Source organism: Aotus nancymaae, unplaced genomic scaffold, assembly GCF_030222135.1.
Source record: "Aotus nancymaae isolate 86718 unplaced genomic scaffold, 86718_ANA_hifiasm-v0.15.2.pri h1tg000077l, whole genome shotgun sequence".
NCBI classification, from domain to species: Eukaryota; Metazoa; Chordata; class Mammalia; order Primates; family Aotidae; genus Aotus; species Aotus nancymaae.
This window is the reverse complement of record NW_026988492.1, coordinates 3,625,794-3,640,698: the sequence shown is the minus strand read 5'-3', so window position 1 is coordinate 3,640,698 and position 14,905 is coordinate 3,625,794. Positions and strand designations below refer to the sequence as shown.

The 14,905-nt window shown below is 34.7% G+C and overlaps 1 protein-coding gene across 1 annotated transcript in view; it reads left to right on the top strand.

Moving 5' to 3' along the window:
• CCDC7 (coiled-coil domain containing 7) overlaps positions 1-14,905 on the top strand; it is a 149,209-nt gene that overhangs the window by 118,112 nt on the left and 16,192 nt on the right. The window contains exons 12-15 of the mRNA XM_064368481.1: positions 5,185-5,215; positions 5,651-5,740; positions 8,451-8,536; positions 9,420-9,471. Of these exons, the coding sequence (XP_064224551.1) occupies positions 5,185-5,215; positions 5,651-5,740; positions 8,451-8,536; positions 9,420-9,471 (259 nt within the window). The remainder of the gene's footprint in view (positions 1-5,184; positions 5,216-5,650; positions 5,741-8,450; positions 8,537-9,419; positions 9,472-14,905) is intronic.

The following is a 14,905-nucleotide window of genomic DNA, read 5'->3' as shown; positions in this document are numbered from 1 at the left end:
TTTTCTGAGGTTATTTGGGCCTTCTCTCTCTTTCTTCTTAGTCCAGCTTAACATATGCTGATTTTTATCTTTTCAGAAAACCCTTAGTTTTGTTAACCTCTTCTATTGTATTTTTAGTCTCTATATGATTTATTTCTGCTCTTCTTTTTGTAATTTTCTGCCTTCTATTAAACTATTGGCTTACTTTGTTATTTTTCTGGTTCTTTGATATATCACATTATGTTATTTATTTGCGATCATTCTTTTTTTTTTTTTAAGTAGACATTGCTATAAACTTCCCACTTAGAACTGCTTTTGCTGGTGGAATGAATACTCTAGTATGAATGCTAGTGCAATAGAAATTTCCCACTTTCAAGGACAATTTAACACAGTTTAGCCATAACAAAGGTGTATGCTATATTATATAGCAAATTTCTTTATCTGCCTTAGAGAAAGAAGTTCAATATGCTCAAGAAAGCATATAAAAAGGTGTTTTTTTTTTTTTTTTTTTTTTTTTGCATCAGTGTGATAGTAGCAGAACTAGAAAGAACCTGTTTTTGTTAGTGGGAGTATGGCTCAATAATCTATGGTAAATGAATGATAAGGGAATACTATGAATAACTATATGACAACAAATTAGATAACTTAGATGATATATATTTCTAGAAAGACCGAAACTAAACTGAATCAACAAGAGCAAGAACATATGACTGGACTTAATAAGTAGTGAAAAGATTTGATTAGTAATTAACATATTTCCCATTAAGAAATGCTTAGGTCAGATGACTTCACTTTTTAATTCTATCAAATATTTAAAGAAGAGTTAATACTAGCCCTTTACAAACTCTCCAAAAAAATAGAAGATTTCATACTTCTCAGTTCATTCTATGAGATTTGTGTTACTCTGATACCAAAATTAGAAAATCACAAGAAAATAAGTCTACAGATAAATATGTGTTATGAATGTGAATACAAAAATCCTCACCAAAATACCAGCAAATTGAATCCAACAACATATAAAAAAGGTTATATATAATGAACATGTGGGATTTATCTCAGAAATGCAAGGTTGATTTAAAATGCAGGTATCAATTTACATAATGTAAAATATTGATTGAATAAAAGAAAAAAATCTCGTCAGCTCACTAGATTCAGTAAATGCACTTGACAAAATTCAGTAAATGCATCTTTTCATGATACTAGGAATTCCATAAACTAGGAATAGAAAGAAACTTCCTAAACCTGATGAAGGCCATTTGGAAAACCCATAGTCAACATCATACTCAATGGTGAAGAATGTATAATTTCTCCCTATGCTCAGGAACAAGACAAGGCATTCACTTCTATTCATCATTATAGTGGAGGTTCTTGCAAGGGCAGTTATGGAAGAAAAGGGAAAAAAAGTGTCTGCATTGGTGAGGAAGAAGTAAAACTACCTCTATTTGCAAATGACATAATTTTAGGTATAAAAACATCCTGAGTTCTTCTGAAACCTATTGGAAGTAATGAATGAATTCATCAAGACTGCAATATACAAGATCAAGAAACAAAAACAAATGAATATCTATACACTAACTGTTATGGGTTGAATTGTATCTGCTCAAAAGATATGTTGAAGTTCTCACCCCGTGCTACCTCAGGGTGATTTTATTTGGAAACAGGGTTATTGCCGATATCTTTAGTTGAGATGAGGTCATAGGATGGGCTCTTAATCCAGTGTGACTAATGTCCTTATAGGAATTGGAGAAGACAGATAAACATGGAAGAAAGACTGCTTATATAAAAATGGAGGCAGAGATTGAATTTATTCTGCCTCAATCCAAAGAATGCTAGGAACTACCAGTGATTAGAATAGGCATGGTAGATTCCTTTCCTAGATGTTTCAGAGGGAGCGTGCTGTGCCAACACTTTCATTTTGTATTTCAAGTCTCCAGGCTGTGAGAAAATAAATTCTTGTTGTCTTAAATCACCCATATTTTGGTACTTTATTACTATAGCTCTAGGAAATGATCACACTAACAATGAACATTTCAAAAGTGAAATAAAGAAAACAATTCCATTTATAATAGCATCAAAGAGATTGTGACTGAATTTAAAAAAAGAAATGCAAGAATTGGGCACTGAAACTACAAAACATCATTGAAAGAACTTAAAGAACACCTAAATAATTGGATAGATATCTCATATTCACAGACAGTTGAACTTAATATTTTTTATTTTTTAGAGCTATTAGGGTCTCATTCTGTCACCCAGGCTGAAGTGCAGTGATGCGATCATAGCTCACTTTAGCTGCTAACTCCTAGGCCCAAGGTGTCTTCCTACCTCAGCCTTCTAAGCAGCTAGGACTACAAGCATGCACCACCATGTCTGGCAATTTAAAAAAAATTTTTTTTTGTAGGGACAGGGTCTTGCTATGTTGCCTAGTCTGGTCTTGAATTCCTGGCTTCAAGTGTTCTCCTGCCTTGGCCTCCCAAAGTTCTGCAATTACAGGCATGAGCCACCACACCTGGCTTTAATAATTTTAAGGTAGCAGTATTTCCCAAATTGTCCTACAGATTCGCTGTAATTACTACCAGAATTCCAGCTGACATTTTGTAAGAATTGACAAGCTGATTCTAAAACTCATGTGGAAGTGCAAGGAAGCTAGAACAGCCAAAGCAACCTTAAGAACAAAGTTAGAAGACTCACACTTAACTGATTTTAAAACTTAGTAGAAAGCTACAGTAACCAAGGCAATGTATTACTGGCATAAGGTTAGACATATAGAGCAATGGAATAGAATTGAAAATCCACAAATGAACCCTTACATTTATGAACAATTGATTTTTAAGGTTAGATGATTCAATGGGGGAAAGAAGAGTCTTTTTAATAAATGGTACTTGAGCAAGTGGGTTATCTACATGCAAAAGAATAAAGCTGGATTGTTTATTTTTGCCATGCACTAACGTTAAGTTGAAATTGTCTAACACCTAAATTTAAGAGCTAAAACTATAGGCATTTTAGAAGAAACATAGGAGTAAATTTTTGTGACATTGGGTTAGGCAGTGGTTTCTTAAATATGACATCGGAAGTACAAACAACAAAAGAAAAAAGTAGATAAACTTTATCAAAATTAAAAACTTTTGTGCTGCAAGTAAGGCTATCAAAAACATGAAAAAAACCACTCATGGAATGTGAAAAATAGATACAAATCATATATCTGCTAAGGTACTTCACAGAATATATAAAGAACTCTTATATCTTGATAATAAAAAGGTAAATAATTCAATTAAAAATAGGCAAAGGATCTGAATAAATACTTTCCCAAAGAAGGCATAGAAATGCTCAATAAGCACATGAAAAGATACTTAACATTATTAGTTACTAGTTTTTCTTGTTTTTTTGTTTTTTGAGACAGAGTCTTGCTCTGTTATCCAGGCTGGAGTGTAATGATGTGATCTCAGCTCACTGCAACCTCTGCCTCCCGAGTTCAAGTAATTCTTGTGCATCAGCCTCCCAAGTAATGGACTACAGGCACCTGCCACCACGCCCGACTAATATTTGTATTTTTAGTAGAGATGGGGTTTCACCATGTTGGCCATGCTGATCTCAAACTCCTGACCTCAGGTGATCCTCCCGCCTCAGTCTCCCAAACTGCTGGGCTTACAGGCATGAGCCACCGGGCCTGGCCATCACTAGTTTTAATTGCAAATCAAAACTACAATGATATACCACTTTGCACCCGCTAGGATGGCTATAATCAAACAGACAAGGCAAGGATTTGTTGGCAAGTATGTAGAGAAATTGGGACCCTCATATATTACTCATGAGAATTTAAATTGTGTACCTGCTTTGGAAAGCAGTTTGTCAGTTCCTCAAAAAATTACATAGAGACTCTGCATATGACTCAGAAATTCTGTTTCTAGGTTTATACATGAGATAAATGAAAACACATGTTCATACCAAAACTTGTAATAAATGTTCATAATAGCATTATTTACAATGGCAGAAAAGTGGAAACAAACAAAATGTCCATAAAGTGATGGATGAAATGTGGCATATCCATATAATGGAATGTTATTTGGCAGTACAAAGGAACAAAGTAGTAACATGTGCTACAATAGGGAAGAACCTTGAAATCATATTGCTAAGTGTAAGAAGCCAGTCTCAAAAGACCACATACTGTATGCTTCTATTTATATCAACCATCCAGAATAGGCAAATCTAGAGAAAGTAGATTACTGGCTGGGCATTTGCAAAGAGAAATTGGGTCTGGAGTTCCTTCGTGGGGTAAATAAAATGTTGTAAAATTAGATAGTGTTGACAGTTGCTTACGTTGGTAAATATACTAAAAGACATTGAATTGTATACTTTAAAATGTGCATTGTGTGATATATTAATTATACCTTAATAAAGCTGTTATAATTCTGATATATTAAATGAACATCTCTTCATTGTGTGATATATTAATTAGACCTTAATAAAGCTGTTATAAATTCCAATTTATTAAATGAATAACTCTTGTCAAAAATAATCTATGGTTTATCCATACTATGGAACAATGTTAGCAAACTGTGGCCCAAATAACCATAGATTATTTTGCCGAAAATAATCTATGGTTTATCCATACTATGGAACAATGTCACCAAACTGTGTCAGCAAACTATGGAACAATTTTAAACCTAATCTGCAATTTATTTTTATAAATAAAGTTTAATTGGAATACAGTCACACTCATTGAGTAATAGTGATAGAGACCATGAGGCTTGCAGAATCTAAAATATCTACTGTCTTGTTCTTTACAAAAAATGTTTGCCAACTTCTGCTATGGAATAATAATTAACACTTAAAAGGACTGAGAATGATGTATGTTGATGGATATGAAGAAATCTCAGACATGATGTTAAGTGAAAAAATAAGTTGAGAACAATATATACAGTGATGTCATTTATGTGAAAAATAAAACTGAAATCCAACCCACTAATAAAAATTACAGAATGGAGAAGGTACATGCCATATTGTGTAAATGCATAGAACAAGTCCTGGAAAGGTAACAGTGATCCAATAATATTTCTAAGGAGAGCATTAAATTTTTGGAGTGGTAATCAAAGTGTCCTTTAAACTTCATTTGTATTAAAATATTTACAAGGAAAATGTGTAAATGTATTACATAAATTAAAATATAAATGTACAATTATGAACATAAATTTTTTGTTTATTTTTCAGAGCTGTAAATGATCAAGTTTTGTTAGATGCTGTAAGTATAGTTCTCTCAATTTGAAATTATGCTTTGTCCTTGAGTTCTTAACAGACTCTTGAAATTGTCAGGATACATAATCCTATATAAAGATCCAATGCTTATGTAGTTTATTTAAGAGATTTCTATGCATATGCGAACTGGAAAGCCTTGTCTATTTTGCTCATTTTACTCTCATTATCACTCAGAAATACTTCACTTCTGAAATACTACACTATAATATCCTACAGTCATCTGAATAGTTCCAGTCCTTGACACTTATAGATCTTTATGTCTTTCAGCTTCAATTATTGGTTCACTGTACAGACTAATACCAATGTTTTGTTATTGTCATGAGTTAATGAAGACTTTCTTGCCTTAATAATTAAGTATCTAAATAATCTTTCTATATTGAGAGTTTTACTCTTCATTATTACTAAAATTATTTCTTTTTAGGAATACAAACAGATGCAACGTGATTTTAAGTTGTTATTAGAAGAGAAGTTGGTGCTGGAAAATGAACTACAAAAGTTGAAGGACACAGAGGTTGGTAAAATTTTCGTGTTTAAAAATGGCATACACCTAACAAGGCTTATTATTTTAGGATAGAAATCAAAGAGATATTTAAATATGTTTTTAATATTAATAATTTGTAGCAGCTGTACTTTAAAAAATAAAATTATGCCATATTCTAAATTATCACTTTAGATGTCAAAACCAAAAGAATTCCATGAAAAAACAGAATTTAAACATCTGAAAATACATTTCTAGGCCAAATATTTGACTTTATTAAACTAGCAAAAATTAGTTTTCAAATATATTGTAAATGCATTCGTGGTATTCTTTATAATTATGTGATGTGTGTATCCCAGTTCATTATACCAAGGAGAGTCAATAGAAATAGAAATGCCAAGGAAAAAGGAAAATTTGTTTTCTTTTGTATTTTATCATTCCTCTTGCCATTGTTAGACAGCTTGCAAATTCAAACTGTAGAGAATAAAGTCAAATACATTGGAAGTGAATTTTTATTAACCACTTAAAAACAAGATATATTGTTGAGGAAAAATACTAAATTCAGTAATGTTGGTTTCTTACTAGAGGAGGAAGCAGAAATCATATAGGAGATTTGCTGTTTGATCAGTCAGAGAAGTAGTAATCTTACACAGGTGTCAAATATAAGATCAGGGTTGTCATATATGTTCAGTTTAGGAATAGTTCCCTTTAGGTATCATGCCAAGTAGGAGTAGAACATTGGTATAAAAAAAATCTTAAAAATAGTAAATTGTCATGCTGAAGAACTGAGTAGTCTGACCAAGTGTGAGAATTTTACAGCATTCTAATGACACACTGTTAGAGCCACATTGAAAAATCTCTGGAGCTTCTTAGATGACTTGAGGATGTTGCAGCAGTTTCTGGTGTTGCTTTCTTGTGTTGTTTCTTTAAATATTCTGTCTCTAATTCTGCTCTAGAGAGCAATGGTTTTGCACAAACTTCAATATATGATCTAGGATACAACAAGATTTTCTTGTTTAATGCATAGAAACTTTGGTGCTCATTTGGCAGGTTATACTCTTATCCATTCTTTAAAACATTTAATTTTTTAAAAAATGTTTGTCAGTACATAGTAGGTATATATATTTATGGGAAATATGAGATATTTTGGTACAGGCATACAATGCAAAATAATAACATCGTGGAAAATTGGGTATCCATCACGTTAAGCACTTATCCTTTGTGTTGCAAATAATCCAGTTATACTCTTTTAGTTATTCTCTTTTTTTAAAATTTTTTTATTGTACTTTAGGTTCTGGGGTACATGTGCAGCTCATGTGGGATTGTTGCATAGGTACACACATGGCAAGGTGGTTTGCTGCCTTCATCCCCCCATCACCTATATCTGGTATTTCTCTGCTCATTATCCCTCCCCACCCCCCACAGTCCCTCCCCTAGCCCCCTGCAACTGACTGCAGTGTGATGCTCCCCTCCCTGTGTCCATGTGTTCTAATTGTTCAACACCTGCCTATGAATGATAGCATGCGGTGTTTGGCTTTCTGTTCTTGTGTCAGTTTGCTGAGAATGATGGTTTCCAGATTTATCCATGTCCTTATGAAGGACACAAACTCATCGTTTTTTTATGTCTGCATAGTATTCCATGGTGTATATGAGGCACATTTTGAGTTACTCTTAAATGTACAATTAAATCACTATTGACTATAGTCCCCCTGTTATGCTATCAAATATTAGTTCTTATTCGTTCTTTTAAGCTGTAATATATTTTTTGTACCCATTAACCATACCCACCTCCTGCTCACCCTTCCAGCCTTTGGTAACCATCCTTTTCTTCTCTATCTCCATGAGTTCAATTGTTTTGATTTTTAGCCCCCACTAATAAGCGAAAATTTGCAATGTTTGTCTTTCTATGCCTGACCTATTTCGTTTAACATCATGACTTCCAGGTCCATCCACGTTGTTGCAAATGACATAATCTCATTTTTTACAACTAATACTCCATTGTGTATAAGTATCACATTTGCTTTTTCCAGTCATTTGTTTATGGACACAGAGGTTGCTTCCATATCTTGGCTACTGAAAACAGACCTGCAACAAACATGGGAGTGCAGACATCCTAGATATGCTGATTTCCTTTTTTTGGAGGGGGGTATGTATGTACATATCGATAGGATTGCTGGATTGTATGGTAGCTCTATTTTGAGCAGTAACTCAAGTTACAACCTCTATTCTATGCTCACTTTCACAAACAAGTTTCAGGTATTTTTCAAGATAAAGGTCTATATTTCTCATGGTATTTATGTATTCTTAATCATTTAACTGTATCCTATAGTACTGTTTTTCTTAGGTTTTTATTTTTAAAAATATATCACTGACAAGGTTTTTGCAAGATGTGTACCTAACCCATTTCCCCCATACATCCTACAGGTTTTATTGCGTATTTTTGCATAGTGAGGTGATTTTCAGGAAGGCATATGCCACATTATAACATAACTGATTGTAATTGTCAGAAAAATTTAACTGTTTTAATATGTATTACCTTATATACAACTTACACTAAGTAAAGCACTGTTACAAACAGACCAAATGTGTCATTTTGTTTTGCTTCTATGCAAATAATTTTTCTTGAAACTTTGCATAGTGACTCTCAGAGTAAAATGTACATTAATAATGTATATTATTGTGTATTTCCCTATAACTCATTGTGTTTTAACCCTTTATTTCTGACTTATATGAAATTATACAGAAAACCAAGCCTACAAATGATAGAATAAGGAAAACTGTAAAAACACAGAAGAAAAAAGGCAAAGGAAAATCTGAGGATTCAGAAGAGTAAGACATAAAGATACATGTTAATCTTTTTTCCTTGTTAATTTATGTTTTCCTTTTATAAGAGCAATTTAAAGTCAAATAAACATAACTTACAGATAGACTTTTAAAAACATAAAATTGGCAAATACATGTTTTTATAAGCATTCCAGTATATGATTATGGGATAAAGCTAAAGAGGGAAGAACAAAGAACCAAAAATGGATTGGACGAAGAGATTGAACCACAATAAATTCAGAGATAGGTGAACAGAATTAAATCTTTAATTATAAGAAAAAAGCATTTACATTGTTTCTTTGATGGTCTAGCTCATGCTTTGTAATTTGTTAACTCCACAGTCTTGGCTGTTCTTTTCTACCATACTTACTAATTGGATTATTCTTATAAGAAGTTATTTATTTCTTATGTATGCATATTATTAGAAAGTAGAATTATTAAATAAATATTTTCTTTAGTATTATAAAATAATGATTGCATTTGAATTTGCTTGGTTAAACTCTAATATTAAAATAATTTAAAAAAGAAACTATGAAGTCAAATATGGAATTCCACAAATCCTGAAAAGAAATTCATGGGACAAATGGCCTTTAACTTAATTTTAACCTGACCTTTAACTTAGAAAAAATGATCCAAGAGGAAAAAATGGCCAATATGCTTTGAAAATCTCAGTCTTTTCATATTTTAATAATATCAGTGAGAAGTTAGCTTGAAAAATGTTTTTCAGTTATTTGTAATTTAGCCTGTATGAATTTTATGTCTCTTAGAAATATGAATTTTTTAAAAAAATACTTCATCATTTTAACATGGTTTAAAACATTCTCAAGAAAGCAAAGCAGTGATGCATTTTAAAATATCATGATGCATTTTAGAACATTTTATATTACAGGAAGATGTCTCTAGAAAAAGAGTTTAAAATAGAAGATTTGCATCAAGTACAGGTAACTCACCCACTATCTCAATGCATCAATATTTGGTTAATATTTGCTCTGATAGTCATATGTAGAGACAACATTATTATGTATGTGATTATAGGTATATATGTCTCTCTCTCTCTCTCTCTCTCTCTCTCTCTCTCTCTGTGTGTGTGTGTGTACTAAAATTCTTCCTGAGATAATGTCTTTCTTATTGATTGACTTTTCTCATCAAGGTTCAGAAAATGAAATGGTAAATAAAAATCCAGATATATTTATGCCAATGTTGTGAAAATTACCATAGTTTACACAACTACCTGGAATACCATGGAGGAAAAAGTGTCATATTGGGAATCAGAACAGCCACTTACTGGTTATATGACTTTGGATAATTCCCTTTAAACTATTTGAATTTCAAATTTTTCATAACCCAAATGTGTAAAGCAATAGCTACTCTACTTATCTTAAAAAGGTCTAAACGTTATGCAACTAAAGATTTCTTCAGAAATTGTAAACTCTATACGTAACTCTGATTTATGTGATCCAATCAAAGGAATACACATAACCTGTTATTATATTTTGACTTTTGAATATTTTTTTTTCATTTGCTACAAGTTAATTTCTTAACGATCTAGCATTATATCACCTATTTCAGTGAATGGCTGGAGTTAAGTGTACAAATATGTGCAAGTGTACAAGTATGTATACACCTGAATGACTCAAGAACTAGAAAACATAAATTTTGTAAAAAATGAGAGTACCACATAAAATAGTGAATATAAAATGTACTACTTTATGGTATTAGTTTTTTATTGCTGCATAGCAAGTTACCACAAATTTAGCAGCTTAAACAATTTATATTATCTCACAGTTTCAGTGGGTTAGGCATCTGAGCATGGCTTAGCTGTGTCCTATGCTGTAATGAACTTATGCTCACCAGGCTGTAATCGAAGTGCTGGCTGGGCTCTACTCCATTATGTATCTCGAGAATCTTCTTCCAAGCTCAAGTGGATATGATAAACTTCAGTTCCTTGCAGTTGTAGGGCTGAGGCACTTAGCTTCTAGGGGCAGTCTGCAGTTTCCTGCCACATGGTCTTTTCCATAGATTGTTCATGTAACAACTTGCCGCCGCCTCCCCCCACCTCTTCCCCTTCCTTCCTTCCTTCCTTCCTTCCTTTCTTCCTTCCTTCCCTCCTTCCTTCCTTCCTTCCCTCCCTCCCTCCCTCCCTCCCTTCCTTCCTTCTTCTACAGGGTCTCACTCTGTCACCCAGGTTGAAGTGCAATGGCATGACCCTGCAGCCTGAACTCCTGTAGCCTGAACTCCTGGGCTCAAACCATCCTCCTGCCCCACCCTCCCATGTATGTAGGACTACAGGCATGCACTATTACACCCTGCTAGTTTTTAAGATTTTTGTTTTTTTTTGTTTTTTTGGGTTTTTTTTTTTTTTGTAGCACCTAAGTCTTGTTATGTTGCCCAGACTGGGTTTCTGGCCTCAAATGGTCTTCCTGCCTCAGCCTCTAAGTTTTGAGATTATAGCCATAAGCCACCATGCTTGGCTAGCTCACTTCTTCTTTTAGGCAAGTGAAAAGTCTCTCTTGTCTGCTAAGACAGACTTCTGCTGTAATGTAACTTGGTGATGGAAATGATATTCTCTCTCTCTTGCTATATAATGAACTGAATAAAGGGAGTGGCATCCCATTACTTTGTCATATTCTGTTGGCCAGAAGCAGGTCACCAGTTTCACCCACACTCAGAGGGACTGGATTATTATATACAGCATAACCCTATTGATGAAGGTAATGGGATTATTTTAGATTGCCAGGATTTCTTTTAGGCAAGTGAAGAGTCTCTCTTGTCTGCTAAGACTAATGTAACTTGATTGTGGGATCAAGTTGATGAGATATTTTGATACAGGCATACAATGCATAATAATCACATCAGAGTAAATGGGGTATCCATTTCCTCAAGCATTTTTAATTTTTGTTTTGTGTGTGTGTGTGCACACAAGTTTTTATTGCATAGGGAAATGTTTATATATATATGTGTATGTGTATATATATATATATATATATTGCACTTTAGGTTCTGGGGTACACGTGCAGAACATGCAGGATTGTTGCATAGGTAAACAATACATGACAATGTGGTTTGCTGCTGCCATCCCCCCGTCACCTATATCTGGCATTTCTTTTTTTTTTTTTTTGAGACGGAGTTTCACTCATTACCCAGGCTGGAGTGCAATGGCGCGATCTCGGCTCACCGCAACCTCCGCCTCCTGGGTTCAGGCAATTCTCCTGCCTCAGCCTCCTGAGTAGCTGGGATTACAGGCACGCACCACCATGCCCAGCTAATTTTTTGTATTTTTAGTAGAGACGGGGTTTCACCATGTTGACCAGGATGGTCTCGATCTCTTGACCTCGTGATCCCCCCGCCTCGGCCTCCCAAAGTGCTGGAATTACAGGCTTGAGCCACCACGCCCAGCCCCTATATCTGGCATTTCTCCCCATGTTATCCCTCCCCAACTTCCCTACCCCCGGCTGTCCCTCCCCTATTCACCCCCAGCAGACCCCAGTGTGTGATGCTTCCCTCCCTGTGTCCATGTGTTCTAGTTGTTCAACACCTGCCTATGAGTGAGAACATGCAGTGTTTGATTTTCTGTTCTTGTGTCAGTTTGCTGAGAATGATGGTTTTCAGATTCATCCATGTCTCTACAAAGGACACAAACTCATCGTTTTTTATGGCTGCATATTATTCCATGGTATATATGTGCCACATTTTCCTTGTTCAATCTATCATCGATGGGCATTTGGGTTGGTTCCAGGTCTTTGCTATTGTAAACAGTGCCACAATGAACATACATGTGCATGTGTCTTTATAATAGAATGTTTTATAATCCTTTGGATATATACCCAGCAATGGGATTGCTGGATCAAATGGAATTTCTATTTCTAGGTCCTTGAGGAATCTGCACACTGTCTTCCACAATGGTTGAACTAATTTACACTCCCACCAACAGTGTAAAAGTGTTCCTATTTCTCCACATCCTCTCCACATCTGTCTCCAGATTTTTTAATGATCACCATTCTAACTGGCATGAGATGGTATCTCAATGTGGTTTTGATTTGCATTTCTGTAATGACCAGTGATGATCAGCATTTTTTCATATGTTTGTTGGCCTTATATATGTCTTCTTTTGTAAAGTATCTGTTCATATCCTTTGCTCACTTTTGAATGGGTTTGCTTGTTTTTTTCTTGTAAATCTGTTTTAGTTCTTTATAGATTCTGGTTTTAGCCCTTTGTCAGATGGGTAGATTGCAAAAAATTTTTCCCATTTTGTTAGTTGCCAGTTCATTCTAATGATTGTTTCTTTGACTGTACAGAAGCTCTGTAGTTTAATTAGATCCCATTTGTCTATTTTGGCTTTTGTTGCCAATGCTTTTGGTGTTTTGGTCATGAAGTCCTTGCCTACACCTATGTCCTGAATAGTATTGCCTAGGTTTTCTCCTAGGGTTTTTATGGTGTTAGGTCTTATGTTTAAGTCTTTAATCCATCTGGAGTTAATTTTAGTGTAAGGTTTCAGGAAGGGGTCCAGTTTCTGCTTTCTCTATGTGGCTAGGCAGTTTTCCCAACACCATTTATTAAACAGGGGATCGTTTCTCCATTGCTTATTTTTGTCAGAGATCAGATGGTTGTAGATATGTGGTGTTGCCTCCGAGGCCTCTGTTCTATTCCATTGGTCTATATCTCTGTTTTGGTAACAGTACCATGCTGTTTTGATAACTGTAGCCTTGTAGTATAGTTTGAAGTCAGGTAGCGTGATGCCTCCAGCATTGTTCTTTTTGCTTAGAATTGTCTTAACTATGCAGGCTCTCTTTTGGTTCCATATGAAGTTTAAGGTGGTTCTTTCCAGTTCTGTCAAGAGGGTCTTAGGTAGCTTGATGGGGATAGCATTGAATCTATAAATTACTTTGGGCAGTATGGCCATTTTCACAATATTGATTCTTCCTAACCCTGAACATGGAATGTTTTTCCATCTGTTTGTATCCTCTTTTACTTCCTTGAGCAGTGGTTTATAGTTCTCCTTGAAGAGGTCCTTTTTACATCCTTTGTTAGTTGGATTCCTAGGTATTTTATTCTCTTTGTGGCAATTGTGAATGGGAGTTCCCTCTTGATTTGGCTCTTAGTCTGTTATTGGTGTATGGGAATGCTTGTGATTTCTGCACATTGATTTTGTATCCTGAGACCTTGCTGAACATACTTATCAATTTAAGGAAATTTTTGGGCTGAGATGATGGGGTCTGCTAAATATACAATCATGTCATCTGCAAATAGGGACAATTTAACTTCCTCTTTTCCTAATTGAATATGCTTTATTTCTTCTTCTTGCCTGATTGCTCTGGCTAGAACCTCCAAAACTATATTGAATAGGAGTGGTGAGAGGGGGCATCCTTGTCTTGTGCCAGATTTCAGAGGGAATGCTTCCAGTTTTTTCCCATTCAGTATGATATTGGCTGTGGGTTTATTGTAGATAGCTTTTATTATTTTGAGATATATTCCATTGATACCTAGTTTATTGAGAGTTTTTAGTATAAAGGGCTGTTGAATTTTGTTGATGGCCCTCTCTGCATCTATTGAGATAATCATGTGGTTTTTATCTTTGGTTCTTTTATGTGGTGGGTTACATTTACAGACTTGCAAATGTTGAATCTGCCTTGCATCCCTGGGATGAAGCCTACTTGATCATGGGTGGATAAGCTTTTGGATATGCTGTTGCAATCGTTTTGCCAGTATTTTATTGAAGATTGTTGCATCTCTGTTCATCATAAATATTGGCCTGAAGTTTTCTTTTTTTGTTGAGTCTCTGCCAGGTTTTGGTATCAGGATGATGTTGGGCTCATAAAAGGATTTGAGAAGGATTCCCTCTTTTTTGATTGTTTGGAATAATTTTAGAAGGAATGGTACCAGCTCCTCTTTGTATATCTGGTAGAATTCGGCTGTGAACCCATCTGGACCTGGACTTTTCTTACTGGTAGACTATTAATTGCTGCCTCAATTCAGCCCTTGTTATTGGTCTATTCAGGGTTTCAACTTCTTCCTGGTTTAGGCTTGGGAGAGTGCAAGTGTCCAGGAATTTATCCATTTCTACCAGGTTTACTGGTTTATGTGCATAGAGTTGTATGTAGTAATCTCTGATGGTAGTTTGTATTTCTGTGGAATCGGTGGTGATATCCCCTTTGTCATTTTTTCTTGCATCTATTTGATTCTTCTCTCTTTTCTTTTTTATTAATCTGGCTAGTGGTATATTTTGTTATCTTTTCAGGATACTAGCCCCTGGATTTATTGATTTTTTGAAGGGCTTTTTGTGTCTCTATCTCCTGCAGTGCTGCTCTGATCTTAGTTATTTCTTGTCTTCTGCTAGCTTTTGAGTTTTTTTGATCTTGCTCCTATAGCTCTTTCAAT